This window comes from Electrona antarctica (assembly GCF_951216825.1).
Source record: "Electrona antarctica genome assembly, chromosome: 4".
NCBI lineage: Eukaryota > Metazoa > Chordata > Actinopteri > Myctophiformes > Myctophidae > Electrona > Electrona antarctica.
Window position 1 is genome coordinate 19,496,212 of NC_136809.1, and position 26,431 is coordinate 19,522,642.

General features: G+C 40.4%; 2 protein-coding genes across 2 annotated transcripts in view; both read right to left on the reverse strand.

Moving 5' to 3' along the window:
* prr36a (proline rich 36a) overlaps window positions 1-5,592 on the reverse strand; it is a 39,458-nt gene extending 33,866 nt beyond the window's left edge. The window contains exon 1 of the mRNA XM_079498326.1: window positions 5,305-5,592. The gene's annotated coding sequence lies outside the window, so the exon portion shown is untranslated. The remainder of the gene's footprint in view (window positions 1-5,304) is intronic.
* Window positions 5,593-7,343: 1,751 nt separating this feature from the next.
* Window positions 7,344-26,296, reverse strand: mcoln1a (mucolipin TRP cation channel 1a). Its single transcript, XM_079500369.1, has 15 exons — window positions 26,124-26,296; window positions 20,312-20,592; window positions 19,127-19,294; window positions 18,613-18,769; window positions 17,353-17,434; window positions 16,260-16,356; window positions 15,236-15,335; window positions 14,443-14,549; window positions 13,522-13,671; window positions 13,177-13,278; window positions 12,950-13,072; window positions 12,177-12,383; window positions 11,576-11,706; window positions 8,515-11,057; window positions 7,344-8,160 (listed from the first exon to the last, which is right to left on the reverse strand). The coding sequence occupies exons 1-14, from the start codon at window positions 26,155-26,157 to the stop codon at window positions 11,021-11,023; spliced, it is 1,776 nt and encodes a 591-aa protein (XP_079356495.1). The 5' UTR covers window positions 26,158-26,296; the 3' UTR covers window positions 7,344-8,160; window positions 8,515-11,020.
* Between the last annotated feature and the right edge of the window lie 135 nt (window positions 26,297-26,431).

The following is a 26,431-nucleotide window of genomic DNA, read 5'->3' on the forward strand; positions in this document are numbered from 1 at the left end:
GACATTACAACTCACTGCATTTAACCCTCGGTAGCTTGAAATTAATTACCTATTATATAGTTTCAAATATGGTAGCCTAAATGTTGCGGGCTATAGACGCTATACCATGCGTGTGAAATAATCAATCATGCCCAGAAGTTATACAGGAACGCCTACTCAGGTACTTTCTGGCCTTGACAGCCCATGCATCCAAACAGAAAAGTCCTATCTAATTGCATTAAACGACATTAAACTCACTTTGCTACTCACTTTATTCATACGCATACCCTCTATTGGGGGGGGGAAGAACTAATAGCCTTGAGTGACGAGATGAAGATGAGGTGAAGATGAAGTACCTCTTTGGGATGGAGTTCAATGCCGTACCAAAGAATAAGCTGATGAAAACAGATTGGGGGGAAAAAGTGCTGAACTACTCTTTCAATAATTACAGTGCTTGGAATGCCAGACGCAGACAGAAAGCCTGAAAATGCAGTCTCCTTCTACAGCTCCTTTATCCTAATGGGAAGGATGCCGCCAGACTCTAAACCACAGTGGCGATAGTTACAGCACCATTCAACCAGTCCATGGCTGCATGGCCAAAAACAACAGTCAAGAACAGTCAAGAACCACAGCAAAATACCCAAATGAAATGCAAGTGAATGATGAAACGTGCTGTAATACTTAAACTGGCCTTTAGTAGAGCAGGAGAATAGCAGATATTCTGTTTCCCAGCATGTGGAACTGCAAAAAGGGTGCAGGCTACAAAAGTGGCCAATTTCCAGGCATATGGAAATTCTCTCCATTGATTGCGAACTTAAGAGTTGCCATTTCCATTTTCAGATTTTGACAGCATAGCATCTTGAGAGAAGTGACTCTGTCCAGTCTGAAATGCAACTTGACTTAACTCCATGTGGACACAAAATAAATATTAACTCTTGCAGTTGCAGATGATTTCTATACAATCTCTAAGCTATATACTACAAATAGTATTACATTCTTGGGGCTGGACAAACAGTAACTCAGTTTCATAACTAAAATGTGTTTTAATCTATACATGCAACAGAAACAGACCTGTAATACCTGAATCAAATGACCCGTGCCCGTTTGATGGAGCACATATTTCAGTGGAACTTCATTGCGTCATCTTTTCCTTTGATCTAAACGTAATGAATGCTACTTTTTAATCAACTGAAAACTAAAGTTTATGGTATGAAAACCACCTCCACAACACTCATAAAAGAAATGCCCAAATGTCTGCTCACTCTTGAGGGGCGCAAGCCCCTCCTATATACAGGTTTAATGTTTGTTTGTTTTAAAAACGCCATTGACAATGAAGAGAAATTAATGTTTGTTTAGTCACTAACAAACACTAAATCCCATTAACAAGAAAGAGAATTTAATGTGTGTTTTGACACCATCTGTTTTACATCATTACATCACCTATCACTTTTGTTTCACATCATCATAGTTAACCTAATCTACTCGATGTTGTAATATGATAAGAGCACCCCTCACTTCACACAGGAGTGATTTTTAATAACTAGATCAAACCCAAGCACGGGCAACCAGCATGATCTAATGGTAGTAGATGGACAGATAATAGGCAGGCTGGCAGTGGGAGAGGATCAAAGCCTATAATTGTCAAGTACATCATCCACTCGCTATGCACTGTATGCAGGACCACAGTGAGGAAAATGGATTTGAACCTCCTGACCCAACATTCATGATCATCCTCCTACAGCTGTTACTCTCATGCTTATTACAAGGACAAGAGAAGAAAAAAAAAACGGATGTGGAGCCATTAGAAATACAAAGCCTGTTAACCAATAGAACCATGATGGTGTACTGGTGAGCTTTGTATTACAGCAATTGCTGTCATTCATCTTTGCGTATGTGAGAACAACTAGGCATGTTCAGCGGAGTTCAAATAAGCAGCATTAAGACGCTCTTTGGGAACTATGCTGGATATCAAAACAATAAGATACCAAAAAAAAAAATTATGAAATAAGTCATTAAACACACCTGGTCTTGTAGCATCCACAACACAAATGGGGACTGCATGATGCATCCCACAGTAGCCTATCCTTCATCTTTGCATTTCATAACAAGGGTACATAAGGTGACCAAAGCAGAGTGGGTAGAGACTCTAGAGAGGCCATCTGGGAATCAAGAGATCACCGGTTTGCCCAATGCATCATCCAATGGTGGTTCTAACTGAAACTTAAAATACCCTGGGTCAACTGCTCAAAAGAAAATCTTTGTTTAAGCCACTTATCAAAAGACGTGTGAGGTATTGAGCTTCGGCACTTAGATGAAGACACTAAACACATTAGTGTTATCACACATGGGAGTGTCAGGTGGCTTGGCGCATACAGTACATACAGTCAGTGAATGACATGCATTCGGAGGAGCCCATGGCAGTCAAGTTGCAATGTCAACCATCTGCATTTCATAGTTGGGCTTGAAGCAAACTGCCAACTAAAATCCTGAGTGTTTAACTCTGCGAGTGTAAAAATTGCCAGTTTGTGTGTCCATTTTGTTCAGTCCTGGGTTTAATTAATATCATTCTGGATGTTTCGGTGTAACTAATTGCAATGCACACACCACTCATTCCTGACTCAAAAAGGGAGGACAGTGAAGTCAATTCACACTCCATGACTATGCAACTCAAAATAGATTAGATAGAAGCAGGACAGCAGTTCGTACTAGTAGTACTATGGACGCATACGAATAGCGTAGCTGCCATAATTAAAATGGTAGGGTCCTAGTCAGGATAGGAGTCCAGACCCTTTTTTAAAACATCCCATGGAATATTGCAGCTTCTGCTTTCCAATGATCCAATCAGTATATCACAAATCACCCCCTTCTCAGGCTTGGGAAGAGGAAAGGGAAATATAAACAACTGTATGAGGTCTTGAAGCGAGAGTCTTTCACACATGGCTACCTCCCACTGCCAGTGATGATCACTTTCCTCAGTGACAACTCACACCCTGGCAGCGGTGTCACATCGTACATGCTCCCCAGTGGGGAAGTCCTTGGTATTTTATGTAGAGATGTTATGTAGAAAATATATAAATGTCTGAAATCACAAGCTAGAAACTGGTCTATTGGTCGTGATATGATAATAAAGTTATATGTAGCAACAAAAAACAGCATTGAATCGGTATTAGTTTGTTTACCTAAAAACGAAACAATCATTTCTCACACAATTTTTTTTCAGACACAGCCTCCATAGTAGGTACCATAGGTAGGTACACAGGTCAGGTGCAATTAAAAAAAAGAAATCACATCAGTTTGAAGTGAGGGATGCTCATATCATTGTACATCATCATGACGTAAAATAAACAGTCTATTTGCACAGACACTATGATGTAAAATTCTCCATTCATTGTCAATGGGAATTTAATGTTTGTGGACAGACACCAAAAGCTGGATATAGGAGGGGCTAGCCCCCTCAAAAACTGGAGCATGCAGTGTGCAAGCTTGCATTCTCTTCTAGTTAAAGTTATTTTTCCACTTAGCAGTGGGGTGCAATTTTCACGGGTCCATTTTGGTACGGGCCCGTCAAATTGGACCCACGAAGACCTCTACTTATCACCTGCCCAACTTTGGGTGTGGATGTGCATGCATGTCTTTTGTAAGTTTCCTCCCTTCAGTTTGCTTATACATATACATATACGACAATGTTCAAATCAGACATGACAGTGAGTAATACACAAGCTCCAGGACACAATCACACACGCTAAATTACCCCCGGTTTACCACAAGCATAGTTGTTTTCTTCCCGGTTTAAGCCTCTCAGAACAGAAAGGCTAAAAGGTTGTCTGCACCAGGGCATCATACGGGAAATGCATGAAGAAGACAGGATAAGTGGTGGCAAAAGTGTAGTCAATAAACTGAATCGATAGAACAAGTGCAAGGACTGGTCCAACATTGCACTGAAACTGTGTGTAGCCGGTTGTGTGTATGGCTTCTAGGGGGAAACATGCATTCCAAGGTTACAGGAACCGCCAAGCAACTATTTTGAGTTGGTCCCCTGGTGAGCTTCAGGCTTGGGAAGAGGAAAGGGAAACTGAGGTGTAGGCTACACTAAATATAAACAAAGCAATGAGGTCGGAGGAGGGACAAGAGGGACCCGACAGCAAGTCACACCATGGTGGTATCAGTGTGGGGCAGATGGGCAACAGTCCCAGTGGGTGCCTGTGAGTCCATTTGGAGCAAGAACGTTCAGCACATCCACCACCACACCCACACACTTGCTCTTCCTCCCCCCAAAAATGTATTATGTAATGTAGAGTTTGAGCCAAAACAAACGGCAGTATCACTAGGATCTCCAGACAGGCTGAGACTGAGGCAGACAAGATATTGGTATAGTCCGATACTCCTGAATTTTTTGTCCCTTTCCCATCAGTAAAATCAAAATGGCCAATCTGTCATGGGTGTAATTCACTGTGTACTTAAGTCAGGTGACAGGTGTAGTATATTATGAAGATGACAATCTTGGGAAACTGGTTAAAACAGACACGGGGCCATTTAGCACGTTGAATGCACATTTTCGGTTTTCATTTTATGCGCATGTTTATTTATAAAAGGTTTGCAAAAATGTAAATAGCCAATGCTGAAGTGTCAATTAAATTACTCAATAAGAAATCCCGGGCGAGAAAATGTAAAAATGAGTCCGTTTAAGATTTGACCATCTCTTTTAAAGGTTCAGTCTGGCACTGGCAGGCGTGCATTTGGGCAAGATGTCAGACATGGATGACAGTGAGCAATGCACGGGGCACAGGCTCCAGGACACAATCACACTACGCTACATTACCCCTGGTTTACCACACGCGTAGTTGTTTTGAGGCCCAGTTTCAGCCTCTCAGTCTGAACAATAGACGTCAGGCCGGGGCATCACCATACGTGGAATGAGGAATGAGTGAAGATGGTGGGATAAGTAGAGACTGTCAATACAACATTAAGCATGGTCAGTGTGGACTGTTCCCAACACGCTGTAGCTCGAGTGTGTGTTTGTGCAACCGCCCAAACGTTGAATGCCATGCATGCTATGATAATAACATCAAATACATCCAACCAAAAGCAAGGACGGCGTTTTTTAGCCTGATTTACTTCATCGTACGACGGGGGTCGCACGTTGAAAATAGCCGATCTACAACAACGCTAGAATAGGGATTAGGAAAACAGAGACCACCTACTGTGACTAGCCTACTATGTAACCTCAGTGGAGCACCAGTGTAGTGTGGGGAATATTTTTCGACACGCTGAGATACTGGCTAGTGGCTACAATCTTACAATGTATACAAACAAGTATTTATTTACCTTCAAGGCGTCCAGGCACGCTTCACTGTGGCGGCAGAAAACAAACAGTCCCACCCTTTCAATGCTGCGCTGGGTAGAAATGCACTAAATATGTCGCGAGAGACGTAAATTATTTCAGGCTTCAGGGGGCGAACAATAAACGTTTTCCAAGGAGCGACAGGAGCAGGCGGCAGGGTCCTAGTACTAACACTGGGCTGAATGTGTGTGTGCTGTCCAGCGACTCCAGCAGACCAGCACATGAGGATTCCAAGGGGGGAGTGACTATTGTGGCGCCGGGAATTGAAGGAGAAGCGTCGTCAAAAGATGGAAATGAAGATCGGCCGCGATCCAATGAAAAACATGAAGATGTGATTATGCAAAACAGTCAGGGGGTCATATTATTCAAAACAGGGTCGACGAGGTCAGAACCGTCAGATCAGACTAAAGCATTTTGGAATTTGGATTGATTGATTGAATACTAAGTATTCAATACTTAATTAGTTTTATTGTTTTACAGTTTGCAAACAGTGGTACGATACAAAATGATGCTAATTAGAATAACACCAAAATCCCTAGGGGCTTGTTTCCATTGTAGTCCTGTGTATTCAATTCAATTCATCAACAAATTCATCAGCATCACTCATCTTGCCAGCTTCTATATCTTCATAGCATCCAAAATAAAGATACACTGGCAATATTATTATGCAGCCCCATGGGTCGATTGTTTTAGGGAAAATAATTCAAATACAGACTATTTATCCTAGTCTTAAACTGGTTCTCAACAAGTTAACAACTTTTCTCAAACTAATGCATGATGGGATAATCAATAGGTATAGTACAGTGTCTAATCTGCTGTGGTACAACACCACAATAGCTGTGTGAGCTGAATGCTTTTCTCTCTGTCTTTGAGCTGCAGCTGCAGACTTCACAATAGAAATCAATGAAAAGAGTGAAACATAAAAAGACTATTGGGACTGAATGGTGAAAAGAGAATAAGGGATGAATGGGCTGAGAAGTCTGACATCAACTGGTTTATCTGGAATAAAACCCACACAACAAAGAGAAAATGTGAACAATATAAAAAGGAGCACAAGTTGTTCGACAGAAACTAAACTAACTAACCCTGCACTAAAGTTGTGAGGAGTTACCTAAAATACATAAACCTTTAACACCATACAAAATACATACACCATACATTCCATAATGCGTTTCACTCAGAGAACGTGTGTATCGACTGAGTAGTAGTTAGAAAAGGGAGATTTGTGAGTGTATGAGTCATGCAGTCTGTCTGCCCGACCAGATCATTCTCCCAGCTTTTCAGGACTCTGGCAATTGTTTCATCAGCAGCCTGTCAGTCTTTCCGATCGGCAGGGGCCCCATGCCAAGATGAAAGGAAAAATCCTGACCCAAACTCCTCTTGGCTCCCTCGCATTTCACTGGTTCAGCTTAAACTCTGCTGGATTATCAGTCACACATCTTTGCGTTGGAAAATGCGTTCTGATTTCATGTGCAATATCTACGATGCATACGCCTTGTAGATTGTTTTGGGGTGATATGGGCCAAAGAATCTCTGTTGAATGTCTTTCTCAGAAAACATGGGACCTAAAAAACATGGGACCTAAGTAGGTCAGTGACTCAGTGACCCATTTTGGGTCCCTACCCAAAACCAGTAAACTATTAAACTAGTAAACCAGACTCTAATGACACATCCACCATTATACATCGCAGAGAAACCAAAGCTATTAAATCCCCTCTTCCTGCCCAGCCACTTATTGCTAAGTAATGATGCTGAAGAAGGGTGTGGTTCTGTTATGAAGCCTTCATGAAAATGGGATGCAATGATAGTCTAAAGGCCTTTCTTGGTTGTTTTGAATAACAATCTCTTTATTGTGGTCTGCTCTCACCCATCTGCCCAAAGCCCACTAGCACACACACCTTCTACCAAGGACAGCTGCACACACTGCCTGTGGGCCAAAGCAAACTCTGCAAGCCCACACACAGACATGCACAGATACAGTAAGATTGACACAGATAGCCAAGTAGATACACGCACAGGATAATAACAAACACACTAGTTTTATTTCCGATACAAAGAGGCTAGCTGGTTCACTGTTGTCGTCATTTTGCAGATTTCTGCTGACATGCTAGAATAAAAGGCCAGAACCACAATCAGTCAGAACTTAGAGATTGGAACACACATTTATTTACAAAAGAAGTTGATATCCAAATGACATTAACAAATATTAGATCAGTCCATTGAAAATATAATACAGCACAAAAAGAGCTAACTATGTACAATACAATACTTTATTAGATAATCTATTGTGCATGTTAATGAGGTATATTTCCAAAGGTTAAACTGTAAACTTTAGCTGTCTCACGTGCACAAACACACATACGCACATGCATGCACGCACATCACTAAGACAGGCTATAAGACAGGAGTGCTGGAGAGAGCAGATTGGTAGCCTACATAATGTATGAGCATATGCAATTAAGTAAATTAACAGCAAAGATGTGGTACGTACTGCTGTTGCCAAATGCCGCTTAGGAAGATGAACAATAATAAAGGAGTTCTCAATCAAAAGTGAAAATAAACTGTACCATTTAACTGACCTACGCAGAATGGTCTTGTGTTCTAGCTCAAATCGATGTTAGCCTATAAATCCTTTTGGATTATGTATTTGTTTGTTGCAAGCTTTTGTTGTCCGGACTGGGCAAAAATCAAGATTCCACTTTTCACTTAAATTCATGATCTACTATGACTTCTATTCCGCCACCTCAGGATAACTTGGTCAATAACCTATTATCCTTTAGGACCCTGTGGTCTTCTTCCAACCATTTGCACCCTCCTCTGATATTTTAACCCATTTAGGCCTGACGTCGGAATTTAAAATATGTCTTTTTAAAATGTATTTTTTTCTGAAAAACCTCATGTTTCTATATCAGTGGTTCTCAATATTTCATGTCGGGAACCCCAAAAATGATATGTATTTGGCCGCCGACCCCATCTGACAATATGTTGTTCCAGGGACCCCGCCAGAAGCAAAGATTTGAGTTAAAAACTGAAACTCTGAAAGAAAATATATTCAAAGAATTGTGCCACATTTTCACGATTTTTCAAAAATAGCAGACCTACAAGTTCCAATAGTTCCAATAGCTAAAGCATAACATAATGCTTAATACACCAGAAGGGGTTCCCGCACAAAATGGGTTTTAAAGGAATTGCACCCAAATGAAACCATTGGCATTTCCAATTTAAGATATAAACATCAGCATTTTCTCCTCCCTGCTAAATTATGACATATGCCGTCTTGCCGTGGTTGATTTTAAAGGCTTATTGAAATGTTAAAATGACCATATGAGAGCAGACCAAGAAACTAATTGGTGGATTTGCAATATCTTTTGGTTGGTTAAAGTGGTCAGGAGGTGCATGCACATCCCAGGCAATTCAACGGTTGCTCCAACAAAAGAATAAACTGTAGAAAAAGGGAGAAGTCTGCTTTTAAAACGGTGTGCAGACTTCTTCCTTTTTCTATCTTTTGGTTGGTTGTCACAAAGAACAGACAGATGCAGCAAAGCTCAAACAAAGGTCAAGTAATACATCTGTGTAATGCTACACAAAACTCATTAAAATGTACAATGAATCGTTTGTCCAATTTGGTAAAAGTTGAAAAACAAAATAATAATCCAAATGTTCTCATGTTGCTCCTACAAGATAATCTTTGGTTTAGCACTCCCCTGAGAAAACTTAATTTTCTTATGTCTTAGTATTGTTTTCTTCTCACCATAATAAACTATACTGGACATTGTAACAAGATAGTTACCATAAGGGCTTTCTTATTTGTATCCAAGAAACAGAACGGAATCATATGGACTAGAACGTTCGCTGTTGTTATTGTGGTCAGTTTCAATCTATATGGATTCATTCATATACATTTAAAAATGTGTTTTCATCAAGTTTTATTGTCCAGTTTTGCCAGCAGAAGCCTGAGATGTGGAAAAGGGCCCTAGAACGACAACAAGGTAAAGACGGAAGTCCAAAGGCAGCATACGATAATTCAACCTCTCTTTAAAACAAACAAATAACTAGAAATACATTTCTCAATAATAGTAATAATAAAAAAATGTTTTGAAGACTCATCTTCTTGTGCATTTTCCAGCTATGCTTGGATAATAAATGTATTCCATACTATTCATGCTCCATAGAAATAACGAAATAAAACTATGCTGTTCAGATGCAGGCACTAGTTAGAGTTTTAAATGAGAGATCATTATGAGACAGACAAAGAAAAATAGCAAGACAAAAGAAGCCTAAAAGCATTGTGGGTCAGTGTGACCCAGACATCATTGCTTGCAGAAACATTTTGTTCATATAATTGGGGTAAGAGTTCAGGAGGGGTAAAACAGAAACGAAAAAAAGAAAAGAAAAAAAAGATGACCTTAATAACTCAAAGAACAGCAATAGAAGTAGCACTAGCTCTAGAATATTTGAGCCATGCCAACAGGGGACTTCTGCAGGAGAACTGGGACCTGCTGCCATAACGCTTTGAAATATCATTCTGAAGGTGATCTTTCGATGCCAGGCATCGCAGTTATTTCTGTTTAAACAAAGACTACAAAATGAGGGCATACTGCCCCATATATTTTTCAAAACATTGCCAAACAGAACAACAAACCATTTTCAGGTGTGTTTTGATTGTTAGTAGTGTATCGCACTTCATAATTCATGACATAAATCATCTATTGTTTGGCAGTGATTATGTTTTGGCAGTCGTGTCATTGGATAATGTGCTAAGCATATTAAATGTGTATTCTGAGTGTAAGCGCCAATCAGCAATTTCCATGAGAGCTACTGAGCAACTACTAGTTATACAACTAGTATGAGGTTAAGCCATTTTAATCATAAATAATCATCTTCTGAAATATTGTAACTAACTGTGAAAAGGGGAAAGGCATGGCTGGCAATCCATGTGTATTGGAGGAGACACGTGATGGTCAACATACCCTTCTACGAGACCAACAAGAGTTTGACAATGACCGGGACTATATGCATTGGCAATGACTAAATTGGGGAGAAAATGAAAAGAACAATTCTTTTGATGCTCAATAAATAATAATAAAAAAATCTCAAAAGCTTTTGTGCCTTCACACACACCATATCCTTCTGATTCTCCCAAGGCACTTTTAGTATCTTGATGAACTTAAGTCTGTTTAAGTGAAACACTGTATTATGTCCTGCTAGGCCAACAATTGTCTACAATATGAAACTGCACAATGTCTCTGCAGTATTCATCCATGATGCCACTGAATCCTCTTCAGAGGGAGTGCTGCCCGTCGGTCCATTTCTGGTCAGAGTCAAGAGAACAGTAAAAGGAGAAGCCGGAAATGTATCACGATATGCATCCTCACTGGATGGACTGGGTAACAAAGAACCAATTAAGCAGACGTCAATGTCAATATGCCTCCACACTGTGCTCTGCTAGTACATGTTCTATGTGATGTGACCAGTTCCAGAACCGGTCCTGACAGTTGCTTACACACTCTTCCCGGTTCCGGTTAATCCTGTGAACTGGCCAGTCCTGTGAACTGGGCCGTCCTTCACGGAAGCGTTGATGAGATTAGGACTCGGGTTCGGTAGCTGGGAAACAATGGGAGGAGTGTCAGGAGTGTGCACTGTGGCGCTCTATGGCCAGGAGGGGGCGTCAGTGATATCACTGAGGTGAGGTCACACGTTTTAGTTGACCAGGAGGACATCCTCATATGTTGTTGTTCTGCAGCAGCAAGCACACATGGCATGGGTTATTAATTATGTTCCAATAATAACAATTAAAAAAGACATATACCAAAAAACATCACATTATTTGAAGAAACTAGAAAAAAATCTTTTCTGTGTAAAATCTACTAATGGATCAGTATTCATTTTGATAGTAAAGTTAATTTTGAATACATTTTCATTTAGTTTTAGTAATATTTTTGTCATCTGAAAAGTTTTCGCTTTAGTCTAGTTTTAATGGACAAAATATCAACACAATGAGCTTGTAGATCTGCTATTTTCAGAGCACAACACCCAAGCAAACATAAAATGACTTGTCTTTTAGTTCTACTGAATCTCTTCTCCACTAGTCCCTCCCTAACATTTTTTGTCTAGTTTTTATTTGTTGACAAAATTGTCAGTTATATATTATATAGTTTTAGTCAACATAGTAGCTTAGTTTTTATTGCATTTTTGTCGGTGAAAAACAGTAGTGGCCGAACATCTTTCGGCGACGAAATGAACACTGCCACCAACCTGTCACAGCAGCAGAAGAAGGAGCAGGGAGAGGTCTCCAGGCCCTTGAACTTCCCAGAGCTCGGTGTGTCTGTGCACTCCGCTATGAAGGCATGCAGGTCCGTAATGTGCATCGGCTCTTGGGTTTGGTGCTGGTGGGAGTCGTAGAGGAAACATTTGTCATGTCATTTTAAGTAAATACCATGTTATTTGGTAACTTCATGCTTAATTAAACATAAACTTAAACTATGAGCCATCAGCTGGTTGAAGCTGAAACTGAATTTCACACCTGTGGGACTAACGCAGGTCTCCCATTCGATTTCCTCTCCCATTACATCATCTCAGTAGAATAATTAATACATTTTTAAATCAGAAAACTATCCTTTGAAACACACATCTAGGTTTTTGACCAATAAGCACCTTTGTTTGGCCCTTCCTCAGGTCAAACAAGGGAATCACAAAGTGATGTGTTGTAAGCTGCTATTTTTGATTTTCTTTTGAAAATGTATGGACATCATGTATCATTGTATCATGTGTAGGCAGAAGAATATCAAAGATGATTAAACTGAACGAATAAACTACCTATCAAAAAAGATAATGTATAATATAATAGGAAGCACACCTTGATAGTCTCATAGGCCCCCGTGATGAGAGCGATGAAGAGCGACAACACCATGTAGATGAAGAGGGAGATGAAGGTGTAGAGGTAAATCTGACTGAACACCCACACTAGGAGGTTGCTCTCCTGCATGCCTGAGAACGTCACGAACATGTCGTCTCCGTTGATGAGTGAGAACAGGCACTCTGACACCATGGACAGAGAGCGGAACTGCAACGCAATGAAAAACACGTTTATGGAAAATGTAAGCCGTTGTTCCATGGCTGAAATGTGATCCTTAACCACTTTATCCCTATGTACTTAGTTGACCAGGGTCCCCCAGGGTTATATGCAATGTCTGGTCCTTTTTCTTTAACCTCAACACTAAATCCCTTCGCCAAAAATAGCAAGCTTGTGTGAGCTTGCGTGGTCAGATGGGGGTCAGATGGGGTCCTTACTAATGCATTAGGTCAAAGTTCAGTAGATTTTGAGAAACAAGAAACAAAGATATATAGGGCAATTAGAATTTAGAGTTTTACAATGTTTTTAAATTAAATTATTATTATTATTAGTAGTAGTAGTAGTTTGCCTAAAACTGGGACGACGGTGTTAATGTGGTGTCCAGGCACATGCCACATATAGGCTCTGGCCTGACAGCACGTTGCGTGTTCGAGTCCCGTTCATGACGACCTTTGCTGCATGTCTCTCCCCGTCTCTCTCTCCCTCTTTCCTGTCAGTCTTCACTTGAACAATCTACAATTTCTTTCCTTCTTTTAAGAGAGGTATTGCTGTCAAACCTTCTCATGGTATGGTCCCAGAACAATCCAACCACAGAAGCAGTAACCCAGATAGATGACTGCAACACAGCAACTGAACCGGATCACATTGGGAAATGCGGCTCGCAGCGTCACTATCAGGATCTATGGGCAGAAAAATGTCTTAGACAGCAATTGCGAATCATGCGAGATTGCGAGTGTATGTTTGTTTGAGAGGACGGTTGGCGGAGAAAGAGTCTGTAACTTACGTTGTACTTCTGGAAGAAGGTGAGGTAGCGAATGACTCCAACCCACACCAGTAGCGTGGAGGTGCCCAACAGGATACCGCACAAATCGTAGGCAGACATAGTCTATCAGGAAAAGTAGCAAGATAGTCACTGTAGTTTTACAGGGAAGTAACATGTACAATTGTAGCTCAGGTGTTGATATGCTCAAGAATGGCTAAAGTAGTACGTCAAGGGGATATACTGAAGTTGTGGACCCCGCTCATCACAATATGAGAGTGTAACACATCATATTGGTGAAGTTCCAAAACAATAATGTAAAAAGTCAGTAGCACATAATGGCCACTAGAGGGCGCGAAGAGGACAAACCTTGGATTCGATGCCTATTTTGATCACACTGCCAATGATGGTGAGGATATCGCTGATGATGAGAAGGATATACCAGCCGTTGATGAACTCCCAACGGTCACCTGCCATCACCTTGCGATTGAGACTATCTTTGAAAAACTCAACATATTCCTGAAACAGAGACGATAGTGAGAAAGAGTGGAGAATGATAGAGAGAGAGTAGTGAATAGAGCAAGGGAAACAGCATAGATGTTTGTTACACATCGAATCAGAAACAACCCATGTAGGATTGTAAAAAATAAAAGCAAAGTCTTGCATGATATTTGGGACCCTTTTTATAACACAATTTAACCTTTAACATAATGTACTCATCTTCTCCCCCTAACCTAGCCTGATATCAGACTGAAGCCTGACTCCTTCAGTCTGAAATAGATTTTCCCTAACCAATCACTAGAGATCGACGTACCGGATTCTCTCGATAAACTGTGTAGTTTTGGCCATTCGTCAATCAATTAAAATCCCACTTCCCATAGCCAGTTGGGAGTGGGGACAGTTGGCTGAATGTGTTGCGCTGATTGACCCGGTCAGTAAACGAAATATACGCTCTAACGTAACTGCGTTATTGGGTCTCCCATTTCCTCAGCTCTGCAAAAAGTTTTACACTATATTAATCTTCTTTTCAAGGGGTACTCTCAGAATTTACCTTCCCCTCTCTGTCAAGTTCAGTGTCTTTACTATCCTATGATCCTATCTAAAAAACTAAAGCAAAAGGATGCTTCTTTACACCATCTTCAGTCTCACGTCCCAATCAGTCAAACAATCAATCAATCCTTCATCCTGTCTCTATGTCCCAGCATATTATTTGTGTTTGTATATAGTATTGTATGTCAAAACTGCTCAATAAAAACATGTGAGATGTGCTCCCATCCTAAGCATCCTTACATGTTGTAGCATGATGCCTCGCAGTATGGAGCGTCCACACAGCAGCAGCGACAGCGAACACACCAAGGCCACCGCCACATCAAACGCCAAGCGTGAGTAGTTGAAAGCTGAGAGTTGAAACCAAAACCAACCAACATGTCATCAAAATACATACGCATTTCTGCATGTTCTGCATCTCAAGTACATATACATCTCTTAAATGTATATGTGTGTGTGTTTAATTTATAAATACACTTCTATACAGCACATACTGTACTACACAATATAGACCATAGGCTATATCTGGTTGTGTACACTAATTTATCTCATCCTGTGCCAAGGGCGTGTTTGGACGTCTTTTGATTAATTGATCGCGCTCTTCACCACCGTATGAATAGCTCTGGGTTGCTAGGCGACCGAGTAAACAGGAAATTAACCGAAAGTGAAAAGGTCCACCTCCATATGCCTCTATGTATTTAGATTTTCCCAGATTACGTTTTTTTTCACTGAACACAACTAAAGCATTGATGATCGTGGTCACAAAATGTATGTTTTGGGTGAATTTATGAAGTAACGATCACACGGGACACTTTACACAGCCGAATTTTACGTCATGTTTCAAAACAAGAGTATGCACTGAAAAGATTGTGGCACTGGCTAAGGATTAATGAATAAATAGTGTCCCTCAATGAAAAATAAATAAAGCACAAGACAATGTAATAAACTATGAAAAATATAGGCTACTGACGGGCATCATATACTACTGATTATTCAATACATTCATGCATACTTCCCCATTGTGACTGTGTCTCACCATAGCCGGAGACGCTGGGATCTTTACATTCCTTTACAGAGGCCCTGTTCTGCAGAGTGATCTTAACTTTACCACTGTGACCCTTGTTGTCCAGGACTATCTGTAAGACAGCAGAGCACCAGCAGAGATTACGTTAATAGGCCTGTCACAATTATTACATAATCGCCCAATTGCAATTATTTGAGATAATCACACTTATTTTTGCATAATCGTCAATCGTTTCCATGTTTAAAAATGGGTTACAAAATCGTGGGATAAAAATTATATAAAAAGAAAAGAAATGTCCATACGTTTTCAAATATTTAAAAAAGAATAATACCAGAAATAGCAGATCTGCATCTATTTTGTAAATGTTTGGAAAGAAAAAAATATAAAAAAGTAATACAAACAAAAAAGTCAGTGATGATTTCTTTGTATATTTAAGTTATTTGTCATATCTGTGCAATTTGTGATTATGAAGCCTATAAAAGGCAAACAGAAATGCAAATTGTAACATTCCAATGTTCAATGCATAAAACACACTGAAATCGTTAATCATTATTATTTGTGACAATTAATCGTCAACTTACATTTGTAATAGTGACAGCCCTAGACAGTGTTTCCCAAACATAATGAAATAATTGTTATGGAGTAAATATGTGTTTTGTTTTACCTTCCTACAATGTCCGTTTTCTTTTCTTTCCCCCAGCCCAGCCCTAAACAAATTTCAAACACTATAATAGATTTTCCCCAAATTAATCCAAATTAATAGATATACCGTGAAGTGATTAGTTGATAAATAGAATGACTATAATTTGACTGAGAATTTCTCCACTCAAGGACATTATATATAGTATTACGTACCGCCAAGGCATGTTGCCATTGCACCACATCAATTTAAATTCCATACTATCACAGTCCTACCTCTGTGTCACTCTGTGTGTGTGTGTGTGTGTGTGTGTGTGTGTGTGTGTGTGTGTGTGTGTGTGTGTGTGTGTGTGTGTGTGTGTGTGTGTGTGTGTGTGTGTGTGTGTGTTGCTCTCACCGTAATGTAGAATGTATAACAGTCAGGGATCTCATTGTTAATGATGGTCTGTATATTAATGGCCTTCAGCTGGAACTCTATGGTGACATTAATGAGTCTAAGGAAGTAGTAAGATGAGGGATGGAGGAGAGAGAGACAAAGAGACACAGACAGACAGTAGTAAGATGAGGGATGGAGGAGAGAGAGACAAAGAGACACAGACAGACAGTAGTAAGATGAGGGATGGAGGAGAGAGAGACAAAGAGACACAGACAGACAGTAGTAAGATGAGGGATGGAGGAGAGAGAGACAAAGAGACACAGACAGACAGTAGTAAGATGAGGGATGGAGGAGAGAGAGACAAAGAGACACAGACAGACAGTAGTAAGATGAGGGATGGAGGAGAGAGAGACAAAGAGACACAGACAGACAGTAGTAAGATGAGGGATGGAGGAGAGAGAGACAAAGAGACACAGACAGACAGGAGAATCTCAGTAAGGCTGAACAGCATTTTAACCTACAGCACACGGCAGTCAGAGTGTCATACCACTCAACTGATAATGTTTGGAACTATCCTTTTTTCTTGTAGATTAGCGACACAATGTAGGTGACTTGTATGCATGCTGTTGCATACATGCACATGGCTTTGCGTATGCGTGTGTGTGTGTGACTGTGTGTGTGTGTGTGTTTGTTTGTGTGTTTGTGTCAAAGAGATAAGTCCCTCATTGTTCTCAATGAAAAATAAATAAAGCACAAGACAATGTAATAAACTATGAAAAATATAGGCTACTCACCTGTTCTCCACACGGCAGTCAGAGTGTCATACCACTCAACTGATAATGTTTGGAACTATCCTTTTTTGTTGTAGATTAGCGACACAATGTAGGTGACTTGTATGCATGCTGTTGCATACATGCACATGGCTTTGCGTATGCGTGTGTGTGTGACTGTGTGTGTGTGTGTGTGTGTGTGTGTGTGTGTGTGTGTGTTTGTTTGTGTGTTTGTGTCAAAGAGATAAGTCCCTCATTGAATGAAAGCAGATACTACACAAAGATAGTCTCTTCAATGGGGGTGTACTAGCAAGGAAAGGCTAGAGTGACAAATGAAACCTTACTTGTGGAACTTGAGGGTGAAGTTCTTGTAGCTATCAGTGAGGACAGGCGGGGGGGCAGACTGAGGGTTCACTCCAATACAGTCTGGAGAGAGAGAGAGAGAGAGAGAGAGAGAGAGAGAGAGAGAGAGAGAGAGAGAGAGAGAGAGAGAGAGAGTAGAGTCATTACAGTACAAATTATCACAATTATACAAAGCCTAAAATGAGAAAATGGTAGACTAGGGAGATCAGGGAGATGTATATTTGTGGTTATTTCCATTGTTTTGTTTTCATTTGATGAAATTTCACACAGTGGAGGAAGTGGGGAACTCTAAAGTTATGTAACATCTTTACCAGTAATGAAACTGCAGTAATTTCGGTTGATAAATATAGGCGAACAAAAGCCAACTGAAAATCTAACTTCACCTTGATGAAAAAATAAAGAATACTGCACAAAGTAAACCAGAAGTGTGGTTGCCTCTTGATAAAGACTGAAAATATTCACTCTTTATCACAAGGGTTTATATAAGTGGAGATGCTGACATGCTGTCATATGTCATACATCATAATAAAGGGAATAATGGAAAACCCATAGACCCCATATATTATTATGGAATCAGCATGATGACATAATAATGGAAAACACCATAGACCCACATGATGTCATGTCAGAAGTTACCCTAGAAACATACAATAAAATGACAATAACAATAGAGTGGTTGCCCTGAGGCCAACTATGCCAATAACTAAAATTGAAAAAACTAAGACCATGGACAAATTCTGTAATAGGAATATTATCAAGTATAAAATGAAGATGTGGGCTACAGCCTACAGTTAACATCAGCATAAATCGAGAGGGAGAGTGACACGAGGGGGGGGGGGGGGGGGGGGGGGGGGGTAGGTGACTGTAGAGAGGGTGAGAGAGGAAGTGAGAGGGAGAGTTCGGTCAGCGAGCGAAGGAGAGAGGGAGGGAAGGAGGAAGAGAGAGAGAGACTATATAATAATAATAATAAAACTTTATTTGTATAGCACCTTTCATGACATGAAATGCAGCTCAAAGTGCTGGGATACAATCACCTTCAGGGTGATTAACCCCCTCTGCTTCGCGTCGGTGGGTAATCACCCTGTCGGTGAATTATCTCCCAACAATGACCAGCTAACCAGACATTATCCCTTATATAATACATATTGCATATATAAAATAGCATACTACTTCACTCATAGCAGAAACATGGTTCCTATATTCTGCACACAGCTATGAGAAACAGAAAAGAGATATCATACCTGTCATGACCCGAGGGTCTATGTTGAAGGTATCATTGGCTGGGTCAATGCTTCCCTTCTTGTAGTACTGCTGGCACAGTGAGAGGGCACTGCCATTTATGCCCACATCGTAGACATATGCGTAGCGCCCCACCGTGGTCTCTGGTAATGTCAGATACTGGGGAGGAGACAGGAAGAACAACAACTAAAACAAAGCACTTTAAAATGCTCACATTCCCAATTTCCAACACACCGACAGCAGAGGAAACCATGCAAGGTACCATCAGGAGCAGTTAGCGGCTCAGTGTCTTGCTCAAGAACCCTTTGACACAAAGCCAGAAGGAGCAGGAGATCAAACCGGGAACCTTCAGATTCCAAGACGACCACTTTACCTCTTGAGACACTGCCGCCCAATTTGACCTAACCTGGTGATAAGGTTTGATGCACTGGATTCTTCGTGGATGTTGGTGCAGGCAGGGTTTGCATGCCAATGTGAGGTTAATTTTGTTAGTGGTGCTAACTGCTAAGTGCTAACCTTGTCCACAGCGTAGAAGATGTGATCATAGACATCACTCTGAGTGTACACAGAGAAGGAGTCATCAGAGGCCTCGTCATAGTCCTTGAGGAACAGGTGTTTGAAGGTCATGGTGTTCTCCTCCTTGAACGTCACCACCATTTGGTTACTCAGACCAAAAAGCACCAGCTGAAGGGAGAAGATTTCAGAAAGTGATTGGAGAGAGGGGGGATAAGACAAGAGATTGAGAGAGGGGTTGATGAGTAAGAATGACAGTCAAAGAAGAATGAGACAGGAGCTATACTAGGTGAGTTGGGAGGGAGAGGGGGAAAAAGACTAACTATGAATCTATGATTGACCATGGTCCCAAATGTTCTTGGTTGATCAAAACTAGATAGTTGAGCTGCAGGAAGTGTGAGTGCGGAACTCACACTTGTAATGAGTTTGTTTGCCTTTCTCTGTACACTGTCTGTTCGCACGTATACATTGTACGTACTGTATGTGTGTGTGTGTGTGTGTGTGTGTGTGTCATTCGGTCCCCAAACAAACACAGCCACAAGGCTCAACTGTGCACACCTCTGATGGTATTGAGGGATTTCATTATCCACTCATGGTCCAGTGATTACACTGCAGGCCTTTGCAGTATTTCTTATTCTACCAGTGATTGCAATTGTATTAGTAATATGGAGCCATCAGAGGCAATGGTCAATGAATCAACAGCCCAAAACGGGCTGTTGTACAAGTATCGTCTTTGCGCTTCCTGCTGAAATTTGTATTGAAAACTCACAACAGACAATCGTTGTACGCCAGGTGGGAGTTATTAGCTCCTTCACTTTTGACATGAGAACCAAAGACCTTGTACCAGATATTCTGTTAAACAAAGTAAAAACTAAAAAGCCTTGGGCAGTATGTTGCGAAACCTCTAGCAAGCAAGCCTGCAGGCTTTGTGTTAAAGAGCTCTTCCTAATAGTCGCTTGTCGTTATGTTTACTCTTCTCTTATCTGTACTTTTTGGTATACAGTATTTGGTGTACTTCATGTTTGCATTGTACACTTCTGACTCCATTCATTTCCTTTTCACACGGTTTTGTGAATTGCTGTATGACATGACATTCAGTAATATGAAAATCATCCTGCCCTTTTTTCTTTCCTCTTCCACTATCTTTCTCACTAAAAATAAATACAAATACTACAAATAATACAGTACCTGCACAGTGACAATAATGATCTTGAGCAACTGCAGGGCCAACTTGACAGGTTTGCGACCCTTAGCGGAGTACTTGTCACAGGGACTCATGAAGAAGTATTTCAGTTTCCTGCGAAGAGCCTCCTCCTCCCCCTCCCCCTCCGCCCCCATCCAATGACCCGCCGTCGTCGTGGGGAAGCCATGGTTGCTATGGCTGGTGCCATGGTGGTTGTGTTCGTGTTCGCAGCCACTGTCGCTGGAGACATAGTGAGCCGCAGGCGAAGAAGACTCTTTGTCACTTTCTAAATGAGAAGAAAAAGAGATGGTTGAAGCATTTCCTGCATAATCTTCCTAACATTTTTTAGCTCTGCTAGAGATGGGACTATAAGAATGGCCTTATTTGGTCGTTTTAGTCCGTCCATCAATTTAGTCCCAAACAACATAAATCTCGAAGACGATTGTCAAGGAATGCGCAACTACATGCTCCACATAGTACAACGCAGAGGAAGACCTGTTTGGTTGAAACGCAGCCATTATCTGTCCATGAGAGGTAAATAAAACCATGTCCAAAAGGACATGGGCTGGCTGGCAATGTCCTCACTTCTACGTAGGATAACCCATAACGATGGTTAGGCCAAATTATTATTTACTGTACATCCATCCAAGTACATGATGCTCAACTTAAGTCATCTATTAGGATGGTCAATTTCGGTGTCTTGATGGAATATGTGATCACAGGAGGAATTTGTCATAAGGTTTATACATTGAGGAAGGCCAATATCATATGATATTAAAAAACAACCAGTTGCCTTGAAAATAATCTCGGTTCCACAACATAAACATCAAAATAGTAAGAAAGAAAGCTGCCTGTAATTCTAAATCGCCAGCCTGAGAAACTACTGTACACTTTGACTCGTAATGCATAATTATGATGAACTGGTCTTGTCATCAATCATCCATTAGCGCTCCAACTCTGACCATCATAAAACAATGTTGCAGCCTGCAGGGTTTCTTCTTTTTTTTTGTTCTAAAACAATCTCCCTCAGATTCAGAACTAACAGGGTTATCCTTAGCTTGAATTGCTGAAACTGTATTAAAAGGGACATAGGGTGTTGGGCCTTTCACCAACACCGCATGAATGTAACAGTCCTGTCGTCAAGTTTTTTGCCAGCTTTCATCAATCTGACACCTTTGCACGTAGTCTCCATACAGTCAGTATGTTTTATTTTCCTCAATCTCTAACAGTTGGTCGATTACTAAAAAGCTGAACTGTCTAAAAAGTAGACTCCCTCTTCAGATGAAGAACCATATGGCATTTCAAAACATTCTTGAAATGTTTTAGACTTTCACACAAATACTGTGTAGTAACTTTACTGTGCGACTGTAAATAGACCTAAAATCCTATAGACAACTGTTGTGTTGCTAGGTCAGCCAGCTCTGGTAAATAAGGACACCAGTGTGGAAGATACTAGACTGTCAAATTCCTTGGATGGTTAGGTAGCTAAAGCTGGCAATTCTTGGAAGCCTGGTCTGAGGGCACAGTCACACAGCACTTTTATTCCACCTATGAGGGGGGATTCTGCCAATGCATTTCAATGCGAATGGAGCTGTTTTTTTTTTTGCATAAATCCGCAAATGGCAGCAAACTGCTCCATTCCCATAGAAATGCATTGGCAGAATCCGCCCTCATATGTACGATAAAAGTGCTGTGTGACCATGTCCTGATGAGGTTTGTCAACTCTCCAACGCTAAGCAGGGTTGTGTAAATGTAAGCTAGCTAGCAGGGTGGTGTTCAAATGTAGGATGGTTTAGACACTAATCAGGGTGGTGTTCAAGTGCCTAGTAGACAGTCACTGAAGCCAGTGGATGCACCAATAAGCGGAATTAGCTTACCATTAACACACAGACACCACCTGTCTGTTAGTGGTAAGAAGTATCACTTCTTTAGTTTGCTAAAACAAAAATAAAATAAACAATAATACAAAAAAACTATGTGCAGTGCTGCTGCCAAAGTTTTACTAGTGAATTTCAAACCCTAATCTTATGATGAGAATAACGATTAAGAAAAGGAAAAAGAAGGAGTGTTAAGAAAATGGAAGAAACAGATACTATCTGTTTGTAGATAGATGCCACATGGTCTACTACACTACGGCTTCTGACTTCAGGTTACCAAGGCTATTTTTGTGACAAAGCTAGGGCACACAGAGTTCATTATGTATGGTCCAAAACAACATTTTGCAATGTGTCATAGTACTAGTGACAGTAGCTCAACAACACACCTCAAAATAATTCTATGTAGACGTCATTCCAAAATATGTACGCTATTCTCCTGCTGTAGCTACTCCAGACAAACCTTATAGAATCAAGGACTTGTGCATGAAAACGTCATTCCTCATGAACACTATAGGTGACTCGCACTGGAACACAAAATTGAGACTGTTCCAAGAATCTTTTTAAATTTTGATTAGGGTGTTTATATTGTCTGTAAGGGTCAATTCATGTAAGGGTCAATTTAACAATAAATAAGTAGCTAGTCAGCACGTCACATGAGACAGGAAGGATAACATGTTGAGTCAGGACTGTACCAATCTTCACAGTCTACAGTCAGCGATAGGACAAATTGTGGTGTGACTCAGGGGCAATAAACTGCAGAAAGTTGTAGAATGTGGCTAAGCAACAGAAGTAAGCACTGCAGTGCAGGTTGAATGTTCACAAGAACAGCACAGAGAAACTGCCCAATTTCCCTCTGTACAGAGTGAACACTGATTTCTGTGAGGATTGGAAGTGGTTATAGCTTAGATTGATACAGGGTTGTACACAACAAACTCAATATTTCTTGTCATCAATTACTCTCTTCTAAGCAGGGACATGCTGGGCCCCTAATTCAGCCCGGGAAGTGGAGTTGTAGATGCCCTCTCGGACGCGCGCCGGCGAGCGCATTTTAGGTCACTTTAGGTCATAAAGTGACCTACTGTAAGATCACTATCAATGGCCGTGTGTGTGTGACAGGCTGGCCCATGTTGTGCATGTTGCGTTGTAACATTCTTTTATAGGCTGCTACCTTGTTAAAATAATTGCGTATCTTGGAAATTACATAGGGATATTTTTGCAGACAAGCATCAGAAAAGCATTTGTCAATGTTATTTGTAATGCTAAGTAATAAGTATATGCAATTCAGAGATATTGCCACATTTTCTTTCAACTAATGGTGGAGGATGTGTGGATTTGGTAGTTATATGTCAATAGTATGGAAAGTTGTTTTACTCTTTTTTTTAAATTATTATTATTTCCATACAGGTCCAGACTCCAGACCTAGAAAATGGAAACAACTACAATCTAATTCCATACTTCCATACTTGTGGAAGAACCCTGAATATACATTAACCCAAAAACTTCATGAGGTTGACTGCAAGAGAAATCAAACCCATATTCAGAAGGATCACTTCCTATTTAGTAGTACAGCTGTTGAGGACTGACATTAATAACAGCCTCTAGTCTTTGGTAATATGCCCATATTCAGGTGAGGTGGTGAGCTCTAGTTTACTAGACAAAGAGAACAGGTGAAAGAATGACAAACAGCCAGAAGAACGATAGCCACTTAACTTTTTGTGTCACCATGACACAAGCTTCACAAATAAGAAGCTTGTCAATGGTCACGGCCGACAGTAATCGGCCAGACTAAAAGGGTTGCGTGCACCTTTCCGTGCCAACAACACTGATATTTATGGAGATAGAGTCAATCAAGCTGAATGAATCTGTGGAACTATCTGGCCCTTCTGGTTCACTGCTGTCTCTGTAGCGCCAACGGTGACAGCAGACTTAGCTCCCCATGTGTCATTCAAGCTAGCGTGACAGTAAGTCCATCAACAGGTCTCTATCACTGACTGGATCTGCCAGTCTACAGCACTAGCCTCTAGGCCACCCATTAGACATACTGCCAATCCGAGTTAGGAAAACATGTCAAAAAAAGTTAAAAGGATGCTGGTTTGATCCAAATTCTAGCAAATTCTGTATATTTGGTAGTTACTGGAACTTACCGTAACAAATTATGAACTGCTTAAACCTTAGAGCGTATGGCAAAAGATATGGGACAACTGTATCAGATGTATTTTTCATATAGAGGTATACTGGTGAAAGACATATAATTTGGTGAAAGACATATCATTTTAAGGAAATTACTTAAAATTACATGTTTGAAAACGTGATTGTACAGGTAGCAGAATAGAACTGTGTACACTGATGACTGCATTACTGGAGGAAATTGCCAGTTGTACATACTGTACTGACATCACTAGCGCGTACAATAGTGGGCTATACATCTTTACTGTAAATGTCTAGCTTTTACATTTGCAATTCACTGGAAGCCTCTCTACTGTAAAGGTCCACTACATTTATTTGAAATCTTTAGTTACTAGTTACTTTATAGATTTTGATTATTATTACAAAACATACATTAATAACCACTTAATTTCAGCCATTTCAAAATAGCCGGTGCGTTGTGATGCATTTAGTGTAGATCTGCTATTTTTAAAAAGAAATGCTGATCTAGAAGCACATATCGCAATTGCAAATAATAGTGTTGTGATTGCATAGTTCTCTAACTCCTATGGAGCTAAGTAGCCTATTTATTTGTCACAAATAACTTTGATGACTCTGCGCAAGAGAGGAGATGAATATTAATAATTCATATTACTATTTAATAAACTCAAGGTTGTATGAATTTCCCAGCTATCCTGGTACCTCAAATACTATGCAGCCTTTAAAACAATCTGTTGGATGAAAAGGATGCTGCATTGAGAATAATGTTCTAAGAGTATACAGTATCTAGCTTCCATTAACTAAGACAACTGAAATAGAACATTCAGGTAAGTATATTTTACCTTTCATCCCATCAACATAGAATAAAAGATAGCTAGGCTACATGCAAATTAATCCATATAGATATTTATATTACTGTAATATGTATTAATATGGTGTCCTGTAGCTCAGTTTGCAAAACAGACATGAAAGATGTACTATTTGTTGTCTTTTGATTTTCCTTTTTATAATAATGATTGCACTGGTTTTTGGACATAAGACAGACCAACACTGTTGTGCATTACATAAGCCAATACAAATAAATCACATGGCTGTAAAACAATGAATATGCCTCAAGGGAAGGGTGCAGGACCATGGATGATCTCACATGGGAAATCCTAAGGTTTTCTCATGTGAGAGAGCAGCTTAGCTTGTAAAACAACAGGGACAAGGGGAGGGGGGGTAGTCTGATTCTTGGTTGGCATCTAAAACAATAGCCTCTTTCAGTTTAACTCAGGACAGCCTTGTTATTTACTTAAGGGGGGGGGGGGGGGGGGGGGTAATGTTACAGTTTTACTCAAGTGGTAAGTGATGACAGTAGTTAAACTGTATTATATCCATGCTATTGCTTCACCTCAATTAGACATTGGACAATAACTCACAAGAAAGTTTCAAATGTCATCAGTAGGCTATTCCAATGGTTCAGGGGTAAACACAGGAGTTACTGAGTCATTACTAAGGAGTAAGGATCAACACATAAGGTGGTGTGTCATAGTGAACTTAGAATTTCCCAAAACATTGACAGTATTGCTGGTGTTGTTGCAGTGTTTTATACACCAGTGGTTTAGACGTACATAAATTAAACATAAGTAAAGCAGCATTATACAATACAAATACGTCATTACCCTAAGGTTTAGTTTAGACTCTCGTAAATGTATTTATCGATTCGAATCGATGAATACATCTACGAGTGTCCTTTAAGTTGGTATTTTGGAAAAAACAAAAGGAGGGACCATAGAAAACCATGTCACCATACCTGGGGCATCATCGCGGTTGCCGGTCGTAGCCATGAAGTCGAACTCTTACAAATATATGAAAACAGAATAACATTAAAGCAGCTGTTGTTAACTTGTTTCCGTGAAGACAGTCAAAGACACAGCTATCGGAGAGCAGACATAACGCGGAGCTCAGTTCATTGTTGCAGACTACGTTGAAAGTCTTTTCCTTATTGGTCATGTGACGTCGGCTGTACCATGTGACACCGACAGAAACAACACCCCCCTCCCTCCCTCCCTCCCCCCCTCCCTGCTCCAAGCAAAATAATTAGTGTTTTTTTTCCTGTTT